This window comes from Phaenicophaeus curvirostris, chromosome 1 (genome assembly GCF_032191515.1).
Source record: "Phaenicophaeus curvirostris isolate KB17595 chromosome 1, BPBGC_Pcur_1.0, whole genome shotgun sequence".
NCBI lineage: Eukaryota > Metazoa > Chordata > Aves > Cuculiformes > Cuculidae > Phaenicophaeus > Phaenicophaeus curvirostris.
Genome location: NC_091392.1, coordinates 117,888,530 through 117,911,342, shown reverse-complemented (window position 1 = coordinate 117,911,342; position 22,813 = coordinate 117,888,530). Strand labels below are relative to the sequence as shown.

Genomic DNA, 22,813 nt, shown 5'->3' with positions numbered 1-22,813 from the left:
CAGGTAAGGCAATCATGTTTTTCAAGTTAGTTTAAGCACTTCAGTTCTACCCAAGAGAGATTTTTCTTATTCCTGTGCTACCCACCTATGCCCCCTTCCACTTAGGGAAGAAAGCCTACTTTCTATGCTGGTAGGAAGAGGCAGAGGGGTGGAGAATGACAAGCAACTCTAACACAGCACCACAGAGCATCTTCTGCAAGCATTGCTCCAGCTCAGCTACTCCTTCACACCCGAGACCCTGAAACGTTGGCATGACCACAAAAATGCTGAGAGGCAAGAGAACAGCAACTGGGGATATTCTTAAACATTTTACTGTAAGAAAAACAGAACAAACCACTTTGCAATGTTTTATTTAAGTAGAAAGTGCATCTTTCTTTTGTATACTGAAATTCTGCAAACTGACTGTATGTGGCTGCTGTATAATTTAGACGGTTTTTAATTCAACAGTTTTTAATAGTCATAGCAGAAAGCAAACCCAAAACAACACAATATGCTGTAAAAAAAAATCAATTCTGGCTCATTACTAATATTTGCAGTTATCTTCATTAACAAAGCCCTTTCAACACGTGGCTTTAAAGCGTTATAACCACGAGCATAGTTCTTTCTGTTCAGGACCTTGCTGTTGTTATTAGACAATTCTCATGCCAATTCACAAAACCAAGGAAACTAAAAGTTTCTGACGTTCATATGTTAATAAGAACTTTTTAGAAGAATAACTCAACAAAGGGTTTTCATGAGAAAAAAGACCACATTTGTAACATTTTCTCATACAGTTTAATTAGATCATTGAGTTAGCAGTTTCCAGACATTTCCCCCCGCAACTTCTATAACTCACATTTAACTCCATCCATGTTGTTAAAAAGAGTTAAAATATGCCACTATGAGGGCCACTCATTCTCAGTGAATATCACTGCATAGAATTATTTTGCTTAGGTTTTCTCCCTCCCACAAATAGTAACTAGGAACTAAGATCGTCTTTATGAACTTCTTGCATAAAATAATCGCTGTCAGAATCCAAGTTGTCTTCATCTACTGATGTTTCTTCTGCCAGACGTTTCATGCCTCGCTGTTGTGAAATGGCCAATGCATATTTAATATTGTAGATATTCCATTCGCAGCTGTAAAAATAAATAGCAAGATGTTGGAAACAAGATTTAATTTCTTGCTACAGGAAGAACATCTCTAAAAGACCATCTCCAAAGTTCTAATACCACACTACCATCCCTTAAATTACTCCACACTTTTGTGGAGGGTTTTGATTTAAACTTTTAAATGTAACAATACATACAGTTTGGAAACATCTTCAAAATGACGTTGGATGCTTTTCTGAAGGAACTGAATCACAGGGAGCAGCTTCACTGACCTTGAACACAGAAAACATGCAACTTGCAGCACACTTTGTAATTGCATATGAAAATCTAGAACTTCTCTATATTCTCAAAATTTTAACAAGCATACATGGTAACTTTTAAACATTAGCATTTTAAGTTAACGCTAAATAAACAAAAGCCTTTTGCTTTTGACTTTGCCCTCAATGATTTTACTCAATACCAGTGCATATTACTGCCAGAGAATATTTTTTTCTAATGTCAAACTGCAGCTTCAGGAACTAATGCTGCTTGCTGTAATGATGACATTTCCATCCCACTATCACGATACTTTCTAAACAAGGATGAGTTTGTTTTAAGTTGTCCTCTTCTACTTTATCAGCAACAAAAGGAGAAAATTTGTTCCATTAATTTCATTTCTAGTCACAACTAAAACATTGCTGAAGTAAGGAAATAGCTGTAAAACACACTATTTGTTTAACCTGGAAGATTCCCTCTCAGACCACCTCTTGCTTAGCCTATTTTACATTTGTAAATTTGCCTATTTTTCTTCCCAAAAATTTATAAACTCAATACTATGGGTGGGCTGAACATAATTCACATGGAAGGTACGTGTAGTTGTAAAGAACTGTGTAGGAAAGCAGAACACTAACAAGCCAAAAAGTCCATGCTTTAATCACAAGCTAAGTCTACAAAATGCACTTAATCTCTCAGTTATACCTAATATACTTAATTGTTTCTAAACACCACTTCCAAGATTCTGTATCTCTCTTGAAATAATTATACATTTATGGGATAACCAAGCTATGCAGTTTTACCTGTTATATATATTAAAAATGTTTTTGCAATTTATCCTTACAAATCCCACAACGCATTCAAATTCTACCTTGTTAGTTGTATTAAATTAACATGTAAATTTTATGAATAAATGTAAATATTTAAGATTTATTAAATATACGTGTGATAAATGTAAATTATGCAGTTTTAATTGTTGTATATGCATCTATCTAGAATGTCACTGTTAACTAAAAACCTCAAACTGAAAGGTATTTTAAAATGCTTGTCAGCTTTTTGACTTCCATGAGATCTCACCTTGTTTTCAGTTTCTGCCCATGCAGCATGAGTAACTTATGAGCCCAAATAAGATAGAACTCTAAATGACAAGACGTCTCGAAAGCAGAGGCCAGGAACTCCAATACTTTCTCTACGTACAGGTCTGGAAGTGATGTGCACACGACATCAACTGTGCAAAAAAGAAAAAAGCCCACAGATATCACAGTTTAACTACTACTCAGAATAACATGAAAGAGACCATAGTAAAGCACATAGGGAAAGAGGGGAAGGCATCATCCTGGCAACCACTTGATATTTAATATTGTGCTTCAGAGTACACTACCAGTCTCTCAAGAGCCAAGTCTTTCCTCTTTAGGCCTTCCAATCACTACTGTATTTAAAAGCAAGAACTTAGCTCCCCTGCTCCCCAAGTTCTTCCTCCTACCAGAATACTCTGCCCATCATCTTTCCTTCAGAACTTTTTCTTCCACTCTTTCCTCCTTTCAGTGTAACTAGTCTTTATTGAAGTCTTATTTCTACTGACTTTGTACAATTTTCTGTGTTCAGTGTAACAAGTCAGGGATAATAATCAGAACCAAAGTTTCCTGCTCACAGAAGTGTCTGAATGCTGTTAACATCTGCACAGCACAAAGAAGCATGACTTCTAAGCATTCAAATAATCTCACATGTAACTGTGATGACCTCATTATATATATAATAACTATATATATATAAGACTCGAGCATGCTGTGACCAGAGGAATTTCTATTTGCTACATGTGAAACACTGGAAGGAAATAAGTACTTTTTACTGGGACAACAACAGTGAGGTAAAGGTACAAAAATATACTTTAGAGTTACTATGACAGAACTGTTAATGGAGTTATGAAGTTAAGTAAAATACATGACTGAAAGGTTATTTTTAAGGTTGTGTCTACCATATATAGCTAATGAAAGTACATATTAGTTAAAATTGATGGAACAGGTGCTAAAGAATTACTTCAGTAAATGTCCTCCAAAGCTGAGTGACATCTTACCTGTTTCTTTTGTTTCTAACGTGTCACAATTGTGAAAGTATCTGTCTTGTTAAGAAGAGCTTGGCACTTAATTAATAATCTCTTTGGTTTGTGTGAACACAAGCCCCTATAAAGGCCATATTTACATTTGTTTAGAGGGCTGAATTTCACAAATACTATAACTAAAGGAACAAAACCCATCAGTTTCAGAGTTGCTCCAAATTTTGGCTGTCCGAAATAAGACTAGTTTAGAGCAGCCAGCACACAACTTTATCCAGTTGAGGGCTGAACACTTCCAAGAATGGAGACTCCACTACCTCCCTTGCCAACCTGCTGCACTGTTTGACTACCCCCAACATATTATTGGTTTTAATATCTATTTGGAATTTCCCATGCTGCAAGAGCTCTGTTGCCTCTTGTCACATCACCGTGCAACTCCAAGTCCGGTTTCTGCCTTTTTTTCTTAACATCCCCTTAGGCACTTCAAAACAATCAAAATATCCCCCTCCTCTTTTACAGACTAAACAAACCCATCTTTCTTAAGCCACCTCTCAGCTGTCATGCACCCCAGCTCTCCAACCATTTTTCCAAGCCCTCCACCAGAACCTCCAGAGTATCAATCTCTTTCTTGTACTGGTAAGCTCAAACTAGGCACAGTACTGACGGAGTCTCAAAAGTGCTTGACAAAACCTAATAATTTCTTTCCTCAGACTGCTGACTATATCCTTGGTAGTACAACCCAGTATCCAGTTGACTGTCTTCATCACACAGACACATTGCTAACTCACGTTAAACTTGCTGTGCCCCTCTTAATATCAGCTGCTTCTGAGAACTGACATCCAAAACCTTTATCTGCATATCCAGACCTGACCTAATTCCATTTTGAAAAGTCACTAGATGAGCACGCAGCAAAATTAAAAACATAAATTAACACCAAAAAGTCTATTTTTTTACAAAAGACCATCCCTTCCTTTTTAGTCTTCAGCTACAGTAAAAATTCCTTAAATATCAATGTTAAAACTCTGCCACCCTCACCCCAAGCTAACCTCTGTCCTTTACATTTGAACTTATTTGGCTTACACATCTCTGCTAACGGTCAAATTTCAAGGAAGATCCACTTACCCTCATTGCTAGGTACAGCCTCTATGACCTCCTGAATTAATTTCTTTTCATTCAGCTTGAAAGCCATAACAATAGCCACAGTGTATTCCTTCTGACGCAGTGTTTTGTGTATATTGCTGGGTGTGATATCAATATCCAGCTCAAAAGGATCAAAGATTAGCCCAGCATCCAGTGAATAGATAAGAAGACCTTCTGTGGTAGTGGCTGCCCAGCTTCGTCCTAGAATAGAAGTAACAGTATTTAAGAACAGAGCTGGCTTTCTAGGGTAGAAACAGAAAAGTAATGATAAACAGATGGCTCTTCATTGCTTACAAGAAGTGGGTAAGACTGAAAACCATGCATTGTTGATGGACCCGTCGGCAATGACAATGCTTGTAAAAAACCACACACCGCTATCAGCCAAGTCCCGTCTCCTAGTTATCCACCACAGAGGAAACTAGACTACAATCCTACCAGCACCGTGTAACGCCTGGAGAGACCACATCCAAGGCATTTGTAATTCATTACTCCTACAATGCTTTACACTTTGGCTTGTACTATATGGAAAATAAATTACATAAATTGTCACTACTCACCTGTAGGAGAGAATCGCAGGCAAGTCACTCTTATTTCTGGTTTAAAGTGTCGGTAACTCATGTCACCTAAAGGAGAAGTTAAGAAGCGATTTACTAGAAGTTCACCATCTGGCTACCAATTCTAAATACACTGTTATCGTTATGCTGAAAAATGAGAAACATGCCAAAACCTGGCAAAGTTAGACAGGAAAAGTAAGGGATCATCCATGTCCAAGAGATCTTACAGCTAAAATAAGTGGTAGGGCTGATTTTGCTCTTTAAAAATGAAATCAGGACTGCTGGGTTCCATACCCAGGAGATCAGTTCTTATCTAGTATTGACTTTACATCAAAGGTTTTGATCCATATAAAACCAGCCTCAAAACAGCAAAGCCAGAAGCCGCACCTCTTTTTACTCCAGGAAGAGGAATGGCAACACCATCTTCATCTCCAGCTCCTTCGTCAATCAGAGCCATGCTGCCAAATTCTGTCATTTTTCTCCGATCTATGAACTCCTGGAAAAAAAAAATATAAATTCCATTCATCGAACTGAACCTCCTCTTAAACATCTGTATTGATTTACAATTCTCCATAACATTCAGGAATTACCTAGTGAGTATTGCTGTGCACTTTCTTCCAAAAGCATCTCCAAAGTAATGGAGAAAACTGACAATTTTGCAATAGCGGACAATAGTGTCTGACTGCAGGCAAGAATCAGGCTGCTTCAGCCTCAAGGCCTCAGAAAAGCACAACTCAGTTTAGACTGTGGTTTTGCATTATTATATTATTGTTATACTTAAGAGATGTACTATTTCCTCAGATACAGCCCTACTCTTCCTTCCCCTTCAGGTTCCATAACCGCACTGTGCCAATATAGGGTTTGTGGAGGCAGAGCTATGCAAATGATGGTTTAGGGACCTCCCAACCCCCCATTTTTAAAAACCTGTCCCCTCCAGGATTCTTTTCCAGCTGGCTCACTCCCAGTATCCTTTTAAGCCATGTGTTGAGCCACAGTAGCACAAAAGAGGGCAGCAGAGAAATGAAAGCTGTTTCATAAACCACTGATGTCAAAGAAGCACATTTGGAACCACAGTCAAATACAGACTGGTATGAACACTGGAACAATCATCATTCTTCCAGGTAAGGGAATGTTACAAGGGTTACTGGGCATTTTTCCTTCTGACGCTTTTCATCACTGACTTCACTTTTAAAAAAAGCTTAATCTTGGGTTCGGCAATACCCAGAAATCAGGTTTGTAAAGGCCTGTGATGTTCTTCTGTGTCCACAGCAAAATCCTTCACTTCTCTGCTAACAAAAGGAACTGACATCCAAGGGAAGTTAGCTTAGAACGAAATATTGATCACAAATTTTCATATTTGCTCTTCAATTTTACATTAAGTGCTAAATGGCCTAGTAAGAGGTCTGTTCATTCAATACAAACACATTGCAATCTGACAAGACTTCAGTTAGCTGAATATTATGAAGCAATTTTGTTTTCTGAGGAGTATTTCCTTACCCTACTCCTGCACAAAACTAGGAAAAATGAAACCATGCTTAACAAAACATTCATGAATCCCACTTAAACAAGATGTAACACCAAAACCAAAGTCTTGGGGGTCAGGAGGCGAAATGAGAAAAACTAACTCCTGGCATCACATACCTCCATTGCATCTAAAGAAAAGTTGCATGAGATTTCGAATTTTTTCATAAGAATCTGTTCCTTCACGTTATATATACAGACAAATTTTGACAATCCACCTGCCAAAATAGACTGACCATCTGCCGAGTAACACAGAGTAGTAAAAGACCTGGTAAAGAAAGAGAGAAAGGAGTTAATTTCACTGCTACATCCAAGCTAAAACACATGGGTACAGTGTGAAGACACAGACCACACCATGGAAATAGATGAGGTCTTCATTCACAGTGGATGTACTTAATACACAAAAATGTTTACCTCAAACAAATACTTGGTGCTTAACTATGAATCACAAACAATTTAGAACTTCAACAGCTTTTTGAAGTACTTCTATACTTCTGAATGAGTCACAGCTCAATGAATGAGCTCTCGACTACACCCTACACAGCACACAAAGAACAGACGAGCTAGAGAAGAACAAATACCATGGCATTTTTTAAAAAGATGGTTGAGAACTCATAACCAAAAACATACTTTTTTTTCCCAAGAAAAAAAAGTTATTTCTTTTTTCATTTTGTTTTAAAGGGGAGCAACGTGAAGAAAAAAGAGGGGCTCAAGGGAAAAAGAGAATGGAACACATTACTTTTATGTCATGCTTTTTGACAGCATACTAACTCAGCTTCTCTTTAAACATTACTTCACATGCATTAGTAACGTGCAATAAACTCTCAGCGTATTTATTTTTTTTAAAAAAAATTACACACCAGTAGCTACATAACAAGTTATCCACTCAAATATCTATAACATTTGTCCAACGAACTACTTCTCATAAGCAGCTTAATATTATGGGGTCGTGAGACCCCACCTGGAGTACTGTGTTCAGTTCTGGAGTCCTCAGCTCAGGAAAGACATGGATCTGTTAAAGCAAGTCCAGAGGAGGGCCACAAATATGACCAGAGGGTGGGAGAACCTCCCACATATGACAACAAGTTGAGAGAGTTGGGTTGTTCAACCTGGAGAAGAGAAGGCTGTAGGGACATCTTACAGTGGCCTTCCAGTACTTGAAGGGGCTACAGGAAAGCCGTGGAGGGAATTTTTACAAGGGCATGTAGTGATAGGACAAGGGGGAATGGCTTTAAATTTGAGAGGGAAAAATTTAGATTAGACATCATGAAGAATTTCTTTCTAATAAAGGTGGTGAGGCATTGGCACAGGTTGCCTGGGGAAGCTGTGGATGCCCCATCCCTGGAAGCGTTCAAGGCCAGGCTGGATGGGCCCTTGGGCAGCCTGCTGGAAGGTGTCCCTGCCCATGGTAGGGGTGTTGGAACTGGATGATCATTAAGGTTCCATCCAACCCAAACTATTCTATGATTATACGCTGGTAACCTGCATTTAAAATGGATGAAGAAGAACAGATGCTCAGAATGACATTGCTTACAGCAAAAGACAAAAGGGATCCATGCAGATATCAACTCAGGCAGTCTTAAAATTCAACATCAGAACCAAAATATTTGGACAGCAGATGCACTCCGAAATCCTCACATAAAAAACAAATGGAAAGAAACAATTCAAAGCAAATGCCATCGTGGCACCCTCTTTTCACTTCAAGTTCATTTACTTACTTTCCCTTGGCTGCTTGCTTGGCAGTAATTTGATCAAGCTCCTTCCTTCCCATCTGAAGATCATGTCTCCCCTCAATTGAGCCAGTCTGCACTCCATTTTCATGATCCCAAAATGTTATCTGTCCATTCAAAGCAGCAACTGCAAGCTCCTTGCCATCAGGACGGAAAGCAACAACAAGAACTGCAAAGAATTTAATTAACAGTTAAAAATGCAGTCAGACCTTTTTGTAAGGTAATACCCTGTATTTTTCTAGGATCTTATCTTAACTAACAGAAGAAGCTTAACAGTAGCAAGTATGACTGTACATTTTACCTGGACAACATACAAGTGTTAAACTAATTATAAAGCTAAAGCTAGTATTAAATAGAAAAATATTTCTTGCACTGTTAATTAAGTACTACAGAGAACTATCTCAACTTTTGATTTTCCTTACCAAGAACGAGCGAGTCTCTATCTGACATGTTCTGTCACTCTTGAAATATTTTTGCTAGTATTTTTAATTTGATATAAAATGAAATAAAGGTTACCATCAGAGTTCAGTATTAGTGTCTCCTTAGTTCTCCAGCTGTCTAACATATCCCATAACTTGACAGTTTTATCCCAAGAGGCACTAGCTAGAACACACTTTGTTGGGTTAAAGGACAAACTGCTGATGGGGCCCTCATGGCCTGATAAGATCTAAATAAAAGAAAAGATAAAATGGAATTAGGTGAAAGAAACTGGAATACATGCAGTCTGCATTCAGTAAACTCTAAGCATAACAATGAAACCATGACTAACTTGTCCACACATGCCTGAGGTCACTTTTGACTATGTAACATGATACAAATCAGAGATTCTCAACTTTTTATTTTCAGAATTTAAATTAAAAAAATCACAGAAGTGCTAGACACTCTTGCATATAGTCTCTCTAGAGATCAAGATTTGGGGAATACGGTGCACTTTGTCCATCCCTCTGCTTATCAGAACAATTGGACCAACTGTGAAAATGCAAGTCACTGCTATAAGCATTCAGTATGTCCTGCAACTGAAAATATTTAAGAAAAAAACATGAATAATAACTGTGAACAATACAGATTTTTATGGCAGGGAATTCCTACACCTTTCAGAAGGAATCAAGGAAAAAAACTAATCTCAAAAGCTCTGGAGATCCACTCAAGTCTATGAGCTACTATTAGTGATCTGTATTCAACAGCTATACCGAATGAAATACATGAATCGCTGAGTTCATCTACTTGTACAAGATGTACATAATGCTTAAGAACTGAAAAAACAAAGTGAGCTTTATTTTTTCGGAAGTGTTCTCTCTCCTTTATTATAGCCAGTCACAAGAGAACACATTTCTAACTAGCAGTGAGACAGTGAGGACTTAACTTAATAGGAGTTTTGGCCTACACAAAAACCTTCTACACAAGAAATCATGCCTCTGCACTGCTCCAGCAAAACCGTCTAAGAAATCTGTATAAATCTTAGGACAGTGTCTACAATTTCTTCATTACTTGCAGAATGTACATAGAAAAGAACACCACTGAACAACTACTGGAGGAGACTCTCAAGCCCATGTGTCAGCTCAAGCCAGAAAGAGCTAATTAGTCAAAAACTATAAAAACACTTTCTCACGCAAATACAGTACAGCCTCCATGCAACAAATAAAAAATTGCTCAGAGTAAGACAGTGTAGCTTCAATTCAACAAAACACTTCATTTTGTATTAAAACCCTCCGACTAATCCTGAAGTTACTTAGTAGCATCACAATCTATATTAGCGTTACATTCACGCCCTCCAACATTGTAGGTCCTTACATCTAGCAGCCTCCCACTCTGCATTGACCAGATGAATATTTCAAAGGAATCCTGGGAACCAGCTGACACGATCTCACCACTGGAGTCCACAGCTAAACAAGAGAACTGAGTTGGTCGTGGAGATGTAAAGGTACGGAAATTGCGGTATCTGTTGTAAATGTGAAAATAAATTATGAGAACATTTTAGGTCGATTTAAACGTGTGTTTATGAAGGTATTTAAAAGGATTTAATTTCACACTTATAAAGCCTTTTAAGCCATGTAAAGAAAAATATTTTTTGTATAAAATTAAATACAATGCCTCAGCATGACTGCAAGATTCGAAACAGGTATTGCTAACTCTGCAGAAATAACAGCCAAAAATAAACGAACAGAAGAGCTTTCTATTACATGGCTTATGTTCATTCTTTAGAAAACAGGGGCTTGTTTACACATCCAGTACTGTACACAGTTGTATCATAATGGCTGAAATTGCAGGAAACATTCTGTTAGACAGACTATTCTCCCCATTGGAATAGTAGAGCCAGAGAATGACCTTGCTGGATTTCTGGCTTCTCTGAGAAAAGTCCTTCCAGAATTTCCTTCACAGGAACCGATGCAGTGACAGGATTTCTAGTTACTATCTTAATTTGAATGAAAGGCTGAACCAAAAATGAATAAAGTAGTACTCACATTTGGGCAGCATCAACTTGAAACAAGCAATCAACAGTTTGCTGTATTTTTGAGGATAAAAGCTTAAGACTAAATGAGACACACAAGCTTTTATAGTTACCTGTGCAGATCAAATGCACGCACTGTTCCATCTAGGGAAGCACTCAAAATGACATAGCCAGTGGAAGTAAAAGTTACAGCCGTTACACCACTGTTGTGTTCCGTAAAAGTGACAAAACAAAAGCTGCTTGAGGTGTTCCACACTTTCACCTGCAAGACAGAGGAAAAGCCTTCTTAGCACATTCACCATCATTTCAGAGGCAACCTAAGGGGAAGGCTTTCCCTTACAACATAAGGAAGAATAGAGAAAAGTTGGTCCTGAAACTCTGCAATAGCATAAAGGACTTGCAGTACTACCAGTATGGAATTCTGCGCAAGTGAGAAACAAGGGCACAGCTTCTCATTAAAACCATGAAACCACACATACACCATGAAAATCTAAATGGAGACAAACAAAAAAATTAAAACCAAGCTAATGGCTGTAAACTGGAAAGGGGCAGATTTAGACTAGACATAAGCAGGAATTTCTCCCCATGAGGGTGGTGAGGCACTGGCACAGGTTCCCAGGGAAGCTGTGGCTGCCCCATCCCTGAAGGTGTTCAAGGCCAGGTTGGATGGGGCCTTGGGAAGCCTGGGCTGGTGGGAGGTGTCCTTGCCCACGGCAAGGGGGTTGGAACTGGATGATCTCTAAGGTCCCTTCCAACCAAAACTATTCTATGATTCTAATTTTCAAGGAAAGTTAAAGCACTTGGCAACCATTTCAGGCTTCCGAACTTTGGACTATCCTCTGACAAACAAATTCAAATTCAAAACCAACTGTGAAGCCATCCCAGAAGTTACAAGTGAAGTGTCAATTCAATCCCTTTTTCTGAGCAAAAACATTAGGTGTTTAGCTATCCATAGTAGCTATCTACAGTTTGAGACTTCCGGGTTTTGGTCAATTTTAAATCTGAATGGCAGAAACCATCAACTGGCAGGTCTCAGAAACTGATATTCAGAAGTTTTGACAGGAAACAAGATACTATATTCATCTCATTTATGTCCAAGAGGTTGCAGAATTACTCAAAAAAAATCCTCTAAAACCCCCCAAACTACATGTACACCCAGCCTACCATTTTAACACAAGTCAACCACGAGAAGCTAATTTTCCTTTTAAACAGCAAGCTTCTGTAGTGGTACGTTTCAGAAAAACCTGTTTAGAAATTGCACTTATATAAATAATTTGAAATGAAATTTGCATCAAAATCACTTATTAAAAGGGCATGAATTTGCTGACAATCATTCATCCCAAAGCATCCAGGAACCATCATACACACACATCTGATGAACTACATCTTTTTATGCTTATGGTGACTGCAATTATTATTAAAAAAAATAATCTGTTAACTTGCATAAGCCACGCAATTTGCAGAGGATACCAATAATAGCTGATAAAAAAATGCTCTAGAGAGAAAAGTTAAAACATTTAAGTAAGGACAAAACATTATTACTTTATATTAATATGTATCAGTTACAGTAACAGAGCTTTTACATAAAACAGAAATTCAAGCTGCTTACTATGTTATTCAGACTTCATTTCATATTTCAGTGATACTGCACCACTTACTTTCCCATCCTCCCCTCCAGTCACTATGTACTGTCCATCTGGAGAATACGCTAAGGAAACCATGCTGTTGAAATGTCCTTGCTGCTTCAGCACATAGGACTCGCTTTGCCATTCCCACACCAGGAGCTGACCCAAACCTATAAACACACAAAAAGAATTAACCAGAATTATGAATACAACTATGAGGCTCTGCAAATGCAAGCCACAAAAAACACACACAGACGAAAACAGTTTACAGACCTGAACATCCAAAAGCTATCCAGTCACCAGTACAGTTGATAGAAATAGAAGCTATCCTTTGGTCTGAAATACTGAAACAAAGAGAATTACCCAGTAAACAACCTTGTGTTTTCATGCCTTGTGTAACAGAACTTCAAATCTACGGTTTCTTTCCTCTGTTCAAACAGGTTCGTCAATTACCTTACTGAATTTGTGTATCACTGTTGCATCAAAAACTTCAGACAGACAATACTTCCTTATTTGGAATGATGATAAGAGTGTGTATATCCCAAAGGCATACTTGCCAGCACACAGGAGAACTCCCCACATTCAAGAAAAAAAACCAACAACTTTCTGTACAGGGAAATTATGCATTCTTTAGCCAGCATCATACACCAATGGAAAAGAACTGTAGTCTTTGTTTGGCTTTTTTTCAAAGTAGAGAAAATCTACAGATAATTTTACACATGCTGAACTTCCTTTTTTTCAGATACTTTCCTACAAGGAAACAGACAACATGAAGTCCTAACCACTAAAGAAACCTATGAACAGCAGCTAACTACTCAGGAGCTACACATTCAGACCTCACTTGTGCATAATAAGCTATGGAATGGAGTTGTGTGGTGTTTTAAGCCTATGATTCTCCCTTTCCAGAAACTATAAATCTAAATAGATACTCATGTTTAAGATTATTGTGCTGTGATTATTCATCCTTCACTACTAAACATGGTGTGCTCTCAGTCAAACAAATAAAAAATGCCCTTCCCTCCACACACACAAAACCAAATGAGAAAACAACCACAATCCCATAACTCACCTCAATGAATGGATCAGATTGAAATCTGGAAGTTCATGGAGGTGAAAGATTCCAGAAGCAAAACCAGTGACTAAAAGGTGTGTTTTCTTGTGATAAGCTGCAGATGTCAGGTTATTAAAATCTCCCTCTTTATTGAAAAAATACCTAGTATCAAAGAAGTAAGAAAAAGCCACAAACAACATGAAAGAAAAATAAGCTGTTATAGCTGCATTTCATTATAAGTCAAGTATTTTGATCAAGGTATCCCACAATAAAACTAAAAAGCAGTAGCTCCAGGAATTGCTAAATATATGTTCTTTACACAGCTAGTGAAAGCCAGTTTTCTTCCTTTCTTTACAGCTGCTACAGTGATCTGATTATCAGAAGTGACACTTGATTACATGCAATGAAAGAGATTAAAAGTTAACCTCAGCAGAACTGCACTGAGCATTTCCTTTTGAGCATCTAATGTCAATGAGTGACTCATGAATTCACTGGTTATCCTTCTATATATATGAGCTCTCTTAAAGAGAAAGGAACCAAGGCAATATTCATAAATGTTATACACCTGGTGAAGGATGCTTTCTCAGTTTCTTTGTAGCTATAACCCTTACTGGAACCAAACAGGTAAGTATGACATTTGGACATTATCCAACAGTTGTATACTCCAAATTCCTTCAGTTTGGATGTGATGTTCCCCAAGGCTAATTCCAACCTGAGGTGCTGTAGGGTACTCTCTTTACACTTCCTTTACGGTCAGAGAAACCGAGAAAGCTTGATGTCACGTGCTCCCATTGGCCCCTACATGCATCCCACTTCTTACTCAGTTCACTAACCAAAGAAATCAGCTATGAACACTATCCTAAGCAAAGACAAATGCTGCAACTATCTTAAAACCAGATTATTCTTCTCCTTTGATGTGGACAACTAGGGAGATCAATCAGGAAGGCATCTACAAGTAGTTTAGTAAAGAGACTGATGAGCAATCTTTACCAAACATTGCTGTGACCTTTCGAAATCATACAATTTCTCTAGCAAGAGTTGAAAGTCTCTATACTTACAGGGTATTGTACTGATGATCTCCTTACACTTGTCTGAGTTTCAAACTCTAAAACATACACCATAAGTCAGCATTTCTAATATTATTAAAATTACACTAACTTGTAGGACATTCTGAACATGAAGGGAAACACCCTCCATATAGTCAAGGTAAGACAAACAGGTGTTCTATCAAAACTATTTTAAATGGCATCTACAGTAACTTATTAAACCTTAGGCAGAGTTTATACTGCTCTGAATGATAAATAGTGAAAAAAAAAACCCAATATAGTAAATCCCCATAAAAACCTCTTAACTTCAGAAAAATGAAAATCACTTACTTTGCAACACGTGAATATTTAACCTTATTTCTAGATTCTTTTTCACTTGGATTGGCTTTTCCACGAATTTCTTCACCTTTTGGCTCTTCAAGAAACTCTTCATCTTTTTCTCCATTATCTTCCTTAGCTGCATCTTTAGGGGGCATGGGCTTCAAACCATCGAGCTCTGTATCACACTGCCACACACAGAGAGCTGCATCCTGGCTAATTGTGTACAGCTAGAATACAAACACATAGACATACGATCATGGTGCAATACCTAAGTTTTGCACTCTGCAGTCATGATATGAACACAGAATTGCAGAAGAGTTAAGCAACTCTGTACTCTGTTATTAGGATAATATATTACTTAGTTGTCTAGAATTCAAAGTGCTTTGATCTGGAAGGTTCACTGGTAATTTACCTGCTCTCTGATGGTTTTTTAAAAGACGAAAGCAATCTGATTTTCAGTAGGCATTAACAGCTAATTAATATTTTGTATTTAAATTTATAACTTTTTTTTGTGGGGTAATTTCAAGTAATTCCCTATCCTTCTAAAGTTTACTTCTTCAAATGTTCACAGAATTGTAAACTCCCAACCACGGCAAAAGAGAGACATATTACTTCCGCATTTTCTAAATTCTGAGATACTAACTAAATAGTCAGCATCCTCACCTAAAAATAAGACTCTGCATCAATCATTTTAATATTAAAATTCAAGAATGCTGTGTGATTATACATACATCTAGACTGTTCTCTTCAAAGAAGCAGGCTACTATTACATCCTTATGCCCTCCAAGAGAATAGTAGATCAAGTTTGCCCATCGTTCTGCTCCAAACACCCATGTAGACATGTCCTTGCTCCCCACCGCAAAACATCTACAAAAGAAAAGGCAATTTGAATTAGAACACTGATCTGCAAAACTCTTCACTGGGTGGAGAACATTCTGAACAAGAAGACACCAGTCAGTACTTTAAAAGTAATTTTACAGACAACAGAGCTGTAAACTGAGGCTGACAACTCTAGCAAAGGTAGATGGGATTAAATACATTCAAAACCATGCTCACATTCACATGTTCCTTTTATGAATAACTATTTTCAACTATGAATGCACTGTTGATCTCTAAGACATGCATATCTTATACTTTCTATTCTGCCTAATTATGACTTTTTTTAAACTCAAGATAGTTTGAAAAAGAGACAAGACAAAAAGTTTTCAGAACTATTACAATTCTTCAGAGCAGCAAATTAACAATGTGAGCCGGTAGGCAGTTGAACAACTCACTTGGAATCATCAGTCCAGTCGATACAAGTTGTTTCGTCATATGGACCATAGTAAGTTTTGTCCAGAACAAATGCATTAAATTCTCGTTTCCTCCCGGGAGCATGGTACATGAGAGCAACGTTGTCTTTTGTAATCACAAATTTCCTGACATACGAGAGAAAAAAGTGTAACTGTACACAAAGCTGTTAAAGCAAACAATTATTCAGTACGGTCTGCAATACAACACAACAAAACAATGTTAAAAAGTTTTCTGCATTACTGAAGCAATATGGATTGTTTTCAAATCAGAAACAAAAAATCATCTGCAGATTGATATTATCTCCAACTTCATGAATACAGGTATACTTTATTAATTACAAGACACAGAACCTTTAGTAAAAATCACTTAAGTTGAAAAATAAAATATTTACTCTCTTAATTCTCACAAAGGAAGAAAAAGTTCAAACATTCAAAATACGATATTCTATTTCAACCACTCTTCACCCCCATATAGTGTTCATTCTCACAAACACAAAGCATCTGCTTCCCTGTAACACATACCTTTCAATATGGTCCTGGTGCTGCTATAATTCCCTAACACAGAACTGTGACTCCAACTTTCAAACAAAAACTCAGTCACAATCACTTTAGGCCAATCCAACTGAGGAATGCTGCCAAAAGGGGAGCTCCACGCCTTTTCCTCTCACCCTTCTGATGCTTCTAACATTTATGTCATCACACTTTGGATCTATGATCATGCAATTAAAACGCAAGGGATGCGTTTCACACAAGCATTCCATTCAGAGAACTGCCTCATTCAGTAGAGCACAGGTCTTGGACTAATCCAAGTCAGCAGTAAAAGCGCACCGCTACATGTGCCATTATGCAACTCTGCAGCACTGACTGTCCATCATATGGGCTCTTTCGTCTTACCTACAATACTTAAGAACAGTTAAGACACAGAAAATCTTTTGTGTGTCTAAGAGTTCCACCACAGGCAGACAATATCTGTCAGGCAACTTTCCAGCTATAGTAACTGTTTCCAAGGCTTTGCTTTTCCTCTTTCTTTGCCTTCTCAACTTTACAAATAAAGTGACTGTGATCAGCTCAAAATTTTTCCTATGTTAATCAATACGTAACATCCTCAGAGCGGTCAGAATATCTTAATAATTACAGCTAGTTTATGGGGTACTTCCTATTGTTTTTCTTCCAAAGCATGCACATTTTACTTACTTGCCATCAGGGGAAAAGCTGACACTGTGAACCGGCTTGTGAAAAAAAAAGCGATGTATCACACATTTACCGATCAAACTGACAAGCAACGCAGCTCCCTCTGCACAAGCAGAAAAAGAAAGATAATGGAAATAATCCAGTTTCCAAAGACACCATAAACCTAGCAAGCTTAGTTTCTTTCCCTAAAGGCAGGTTGGGAATTGCCTCCTCAAACTTTTCAAGGCAGTGTGCTTAGTACTATTAAGAAAGAAAATACAACTGAGATTACAAGTCACTTTCCAAATTCTGTAAATAAAGCTCTTTTAAAATGCTGTAAATAAACACAATTTACCATGGTATTCTAACATAATTTTTAAAGATAAGCACTTCTAATTCGTACTAAGGCTAAATATCTAGCGATACAGACTTTCCTCTATAGTTTATTTCATTCTTTTATGAATCAAAGGTCTCCTTTATGAAAGTACCTTCATCAATTAGTATGGCAAGACTTCCATCTGGAGAGAGCCCCACGCAGACAATATTAAGCCGTGTAGCCAATGGGTAAGTCTCACACTTATTACTGGAAGACAAATATAAAACAGTAGATTGAATAGAAGAATGTAGGAAAGTGATAGGCCTATAAGAAAAAGCTGGAGAGGGATTTTTCACTAAGGCTTGTAGTGATACGACTAGGGGGAACAGCTACAAACTGGAGAGGGACAGATTTAGACTAGACATAAGGGAGAATTTCTTCACCATGAGCAGTGAGGCCCTGGCACAGGTTGCCCAGGGAAGCTGTGGCTGCCCCATCCCTGGAGGTGTTCAAGGCCAGGCTGGATAGGGCCTTGGGCCGCCTGATCTAGTGGGATGTCCCTGCCCATGGCAGGGGGGTTGGAACTGGATGATCTTTAAAGCCCCTTCCAACCCAAACTATTTTACAGTTCTCTTCATTTGTTTCTAAAGCACATCTTCATCCACTACTTACGGTAATTTCCCAATGGACTACACAAAGTCTGCACAGTACAACACCACAGTAGTTACCCTGCTAGTCAGATTTCTACCTTTCAACGCTAAGCCAGAAACTTTCCCGGACACTCTGGGAATGCCAGCACCTCATGCGAGCCCCGGCCCGTGCCAGCTGCCCTAACTCGGTTCCACAAGGCCCTGTGAGCTTTATTCTCCCCCAAAATCCTTTCTGGCAGCAGCAGGCACCTCCCTGTGGCTCTGCAGCCATCCCCCCCCCCACCACCACCGCGGGCAGGGGCCGGCAGGCACAGTCAAAACATGTAGTTACTGAGGTGAAATTTAACTGTATTTTAGCTTTAGCCACAGGCATGACGCTTTCTGCAGCAGTATGTGCTCCCGGTCCCGGGGGCCTCGCTTACTTCTTCAGGTCGAAGACGGAGATCCTGTTGCCCACGGGGCTGACGAGGGCGCTGCCGTCGCGGGTGAAGCTGAGGTTCCCGCGGCGGTACACGGTGCCGAGCAGCCCGGAGAACTGCGGCGGGAGGGAAGCGGAGGCCGGGTTAGCAGGGGAAGGGGTTGGGGGGGAAGGCAGGGAGGGCAGGGGGAGCAGGGCCTGCCCCGCCGAGCGCTCACCCGGTACGCGAACTTCATGGCGGTGGCGGCAGCGGCGCCCACACGTGAGCGGCGCGCGGAACGGCAGAGGCTGACGCGGGGCGGAGCGGCGCATGCGTGCGCGGAGGAGGCGGGACGGAAGGCGGAGCCTGCGCTGCTCGGTCGGGTAGGCGGGGCCTGCGCCGCTGAGGCGTCTGGGTGGGCGGGGCCTGCGCCGCTGAGGCGTCTGGGTGGGCGGGGCCTGCGCCGCTGAGGCGGGTTGGCGGGCGGGGCCCGCGCCCCTGGCAGCTCCCCGGGAGCCCCGGCGGGAGGTTCGTGTTGTGTCACCAGGAGAAAGGCTAAACGTTGGCCTAACCTCCCCGGGGACGCGGTGGATTCCCCTGAACTGCACCCTTTAAAGGCTCAGCTTGCTCAGGGTGCTGGGCCATCTCACTGAAACTACGGGTTGGGCGAGGTGAGCCTTGAGGTCTTACAGCGCTGCCCTAAATCTGCTCAGAAAACATCTGTTAGGAGGTTTAACTGAAACACGAAACGGTCGCTCCTTCAAACAAAAGGAATGGGAGAAGTCACAGAGCAGTAGAGAAAGTGATTTCTTTTTAAAACATGTATATTTAGAACTGTAATGCTTACAATTTCATTAATCAATCTTAGTACAATGTGTTTAGTCTAACAGTATTTTACAGAACGATGTGAAAAATGATTTAATAGCAAACCATGAAAATGGAATTAATCGTAATACCTGCAATGTCAGAATCACTAAACTTGTTACCTTTTCCAGTCAAAGAATCCCAGCAGTCACTCATACTAAATGATGCTTTGGGTTTTATCCAGAATAAAATGGGATGATTTCCACAGAGAAAGGGCATTCCTTCACAGAAAGAAGATGCGTAACAAGAACATTTTCAGCTACCGGGTCTACTTTATACATCTATTTAGGAATATTGGGGTTTTTAAATAAAAAATAACAATAATTTAAAAATTGTTTAGACCAGTGCAGAGTGCCTATTCATTTTTCAATTTAATAGCGATTCTTTTTGGAAAGAGAGCTTGTTTTCCCCTTCCCCTTAATAATTCAGCAGAACCTGAGTTTAGAAAAAAATAAAGAACAATGAACTTGTCTAATGAGCAGTTCCTCGCTTTAGCTTTACTGACAAGTATTCGATATGGGACAGTTTTCCTCTGTGGAGTCTGTGACAACGCACCATTACAGATCTGCAAGCAGAAAAGGTCATTCTCACATTTAAATGCACACGTTTCAATATCAGAAGCAGGACATTAGAAGTTGTAATTTTTCCAGTCACAGGTGGATTTGCAACATTCACAAAAATTACACTTTTTTTTTTTTACATTTTTTTGTATTTACATTTCAGATATAAATAATGAAATTCTTTAAGTTACATGTTTTAACTTTGCTTCACAATTATTCTACATCTGCAAGCTTTCCTATATCAAACCAACCTCTTTCTTCCATCATGAATGCGGAAGTCTGGCCTCTAATCAGTAATAATTACACTAAGCCTTTATGATGAAAGGTTGACTGTTCAAGTATCACATCATACTGAAATTTTTGCCCCAATTTAAAAATTGGGGACAGCAAACCAAGCCACTTAGAAATGGTAATAAAAGAAATTAATCTGGGAACTCAATGAGCCAAATAATTTATTATTAAATTCTATCAGTATTTTTCTTTGGTAAGAACTATGCAAGAGAATGACCCAACCCCCACCCCCAAATAATATGTGACATCACAGTGTCTACTCTGTGAAGGAGAAAGCCTCAAAAAATTAAGGAATTTTGTTCAGTTAAGGTTGTTTATAGCAGTAGCTCTTCCATGCATCTAAGTACGCAATCGATGGAAGTTTAATACAAAACTGCAATGGAAGGAATTAATGATGATGCAACAGACAAACAAAAAAAAAAAAAAAACAGAAAAGCAACTACTACACCAGTGAATGTGCTGTTGTATGCTTTGCTGTGTTTCTGGCACGTGTGGAAAAGACTGTAAATTATTATATAAAAATCCAAGCTTTGGATAATTATATCATCCAACCCTAAATGCTAAAATATGTAGGAAGCATGAAACAAATCTTTCAGCTGCCAGACAAAAATAAAGTGGTCCAAATATTTGGATTTTTTTGTTTTTTGTTGCCCTGTGTTGTGATGCAAGATGTGACCAAAGGGAGATAACCCCCACAGCTTACACAAAACATACTAAAGTGGCAATATAAACTAGCTGACACAAGCTTCACTGTACATTTAAATTGATACAATTGTCTGGTGCTTCCATGGCTGGTACATGTTGAGTGCCATAGGTCTCCTTAGAGTTAGAATGTTACAACGAAGACTAATCAGGTCATAATCCTTTAAAGTGCTTTCATATCCAGTTTCTAACGGGTTTTGTTTTCCTTGTTTCCATACCAAGTTGTCACGTGATATTGACTTCCAGAACATGGTCATCCTTGCTGGGAATGACAAGTATTTGCATACCCGTGCTGCAGTTGAAGACCTGACCAGATGAAAAGGATTGCAGACGGGGCATCGGCAAACCTTTGTGTTCCCCACTAGCAGCAGAATGCAAGCTACCTCTGCTCCTTATGCTGCTACTGTCAGCTTGATCATCCATGTTCTTGTCCACAGATAGGTTATCATTTTCAATCCAGCTATCTGTTTAAAACAAAAACCCACAGTTTTAGTCCATGGAGTGATTGAACAATTTAAAAACTACTTCAGAGCCCAGATGTACAGTCAACTTACCGCATGTTAACAGCTACTGATCATCTCTGCTGAGGTAACAATCTGTGCACAGTTTTGGCCAGCAGCAGATATAACAGAGTGAATGATAATGGTTTCTAAGGAGAATTTAGGTAGCATTACCTCACATTTGTCACAGGCTAGAAGGGTGCATACTGGCAGTTCCTGGAGCTCTGCTGACAAACGGCAAGTTGCTTGTACGAGTGAATTCTCACTACAGCTCTAGGACTACCCAACAGTACAGATAAATACTCTAGGTGGCTGTGGTAATCCTAATTTGCTTTATATGCCACATTTTTAAGCAGTTTTTATTTCATACTTAATCCTTTTAAAAACTGGGAAAAAAATGCAAAGCTAATGAAGACACAGCAGATGTGCAGTTTACAGACAATGAAACTGCAGGATTAGAGGGTTAGCAAATAGTTTTCACTTGATTATGAATCTAGTGACAACTAGTTTACACAATGATCTTTAAAGGATATATAAGAAAACAACACATGCAATTTTTTTCCTCCTCTAGAGCAAGATTTGTACAGTTCAAATCGGGACCCCAAGTGAAGGTAAGTAACAAAACCATCTATGAGTATTTGGCCAATATACTCCCTCGCCTTGCTTTTCTCTTTACACAAGGACACAGGAGAAGCAGAATCATTTTTGTAAGTAGCCATGTAGTCAAGACAGCTTTACCAGCATCGAGTTGCATGGAGTGAGCAGAATGGTGAGGGAGGTATTTAAACAATTTGACATCAGGAAAAGGTAGATATCCAGCAAACAGTGGCATCACTTCCATGTGGACTTTGTGAGTTGCTCGAGCTGCTACAGGCATAGATATCATTCCAGAACTTTTTCCACAGACTGCCCAGTTACTACTGTTGTCAACAACTGCAAGAATAAAGAGCAAACACTATAAATATCTTTTCTGAAAAATGAAGAAGCCTCAGTACAGTTTTGGAACACTTTTAAAATCAGTATTTTAGCAACGCCTAAAAGCCCATCAGCATTCATGTGTGAAGAGCTGCACAAGGTAAGAAAACAGACCTACACAAAAGAAACCATAGATGAGCCTCAAGCAAGTATCCATCCAGTAATGAACAGCATTTACATTCCACTTGAAGACAGATTAACGAGGAAAAAATAAAATATTCTCAGTCTAGCAAAATGAAAACTGCATTACTGAGCAATGCAA

General features: G+C 39.0%; 2 protein-coding genes across 2 annotated transcripts in view; both read right to left on the bottom strand.

Moving 5' to 3' along the window:
• Window positions 1-333: 333 nt before the first annotated feature.
• Window positions 334-18,921, bottom strand: PWP2 (PWP2 small subunit processome component). Its single transcript, XM_069872672.1, has 21 exons — window positions 18,898-18,921; window positions 18,684-18,796; window positions 17,784-17,878; window positions 17,320-17,419; window positions 16,108-16,251; window positions 15,565-15,700; window positions 14,843-15,060; window positions 13,485-13,628; window positions 12,689-12,759; window positions 12,449-12,585; window positions 10,904-11,052; window positions 10,133-10,280; window positions 8,858-9,008; window positions 8,330-8,510; window positions 6,732-6,879; window positions 5,478-5,586; window positions 5,094-5,159; window positions 4,519-4,737; window positions 2,421-2,571; window positions 1,289-1,363; window positions 334-1,118 (listed from the first exon to the last, which is right to left on the bottom strand). The coding sequence occupies exons 1-21, from the start codon at window positions 18,913-18,915 to the stop codon at window positions 959-961; spliced, it is 2,733 nt and encodes a 910-aa protein (XP_069728773.1). The 5' UTR covers window positions 18,916-18,921; the 3' UTR covers window positions 334-958.
• Window positions 18,922-19,823: 902 nt separating this feature from the next.
• The window catches only part of TRAPPC10 (trafficking protein particle complex subunit 10), a 44,549-nt gene continuing 41,559 nt past the window's right edge, over window positions 19,824-22,813 (bottom strand). The window contains exons 22-23 of the mRNA XM_069872685.1: window positions 22,315-22,509; window positions 19,824-21,540 (exon numbers count right to left, since the gene is read on the bottom strand). Coding sequence (XP_069728786.1) covers window positions 21,302-21,540; window positions 22,315-22,509 — 434 coding nt within the window. The 3' untranslated portion in view covers window positions 19,824-21,301. The remainder of the gene's footprint in view (window positions 21,541-22,314; window positions 22,510-22,813) is intronic.

Excerpts from the sequence above, each read along its gene's own strand:
- PWP2 (XM_069872672.1), bottom strand. Across the intron at positions 10,281-10,903 it reads CGTGCATTTGATCTGCACAG|ATACCGCAATTTCCGTACCT; the intron begins GTAACTATAAAA and ends CATTTACAACAG. Across the intron at positions 6,880-8,329 it reads AAGCAAGCAGCCAAGGGAAA|GTCTTTTACTACTCTGTGTT; the intron begins GTAAGTAAATGA and ends TTTCTTTACCAG.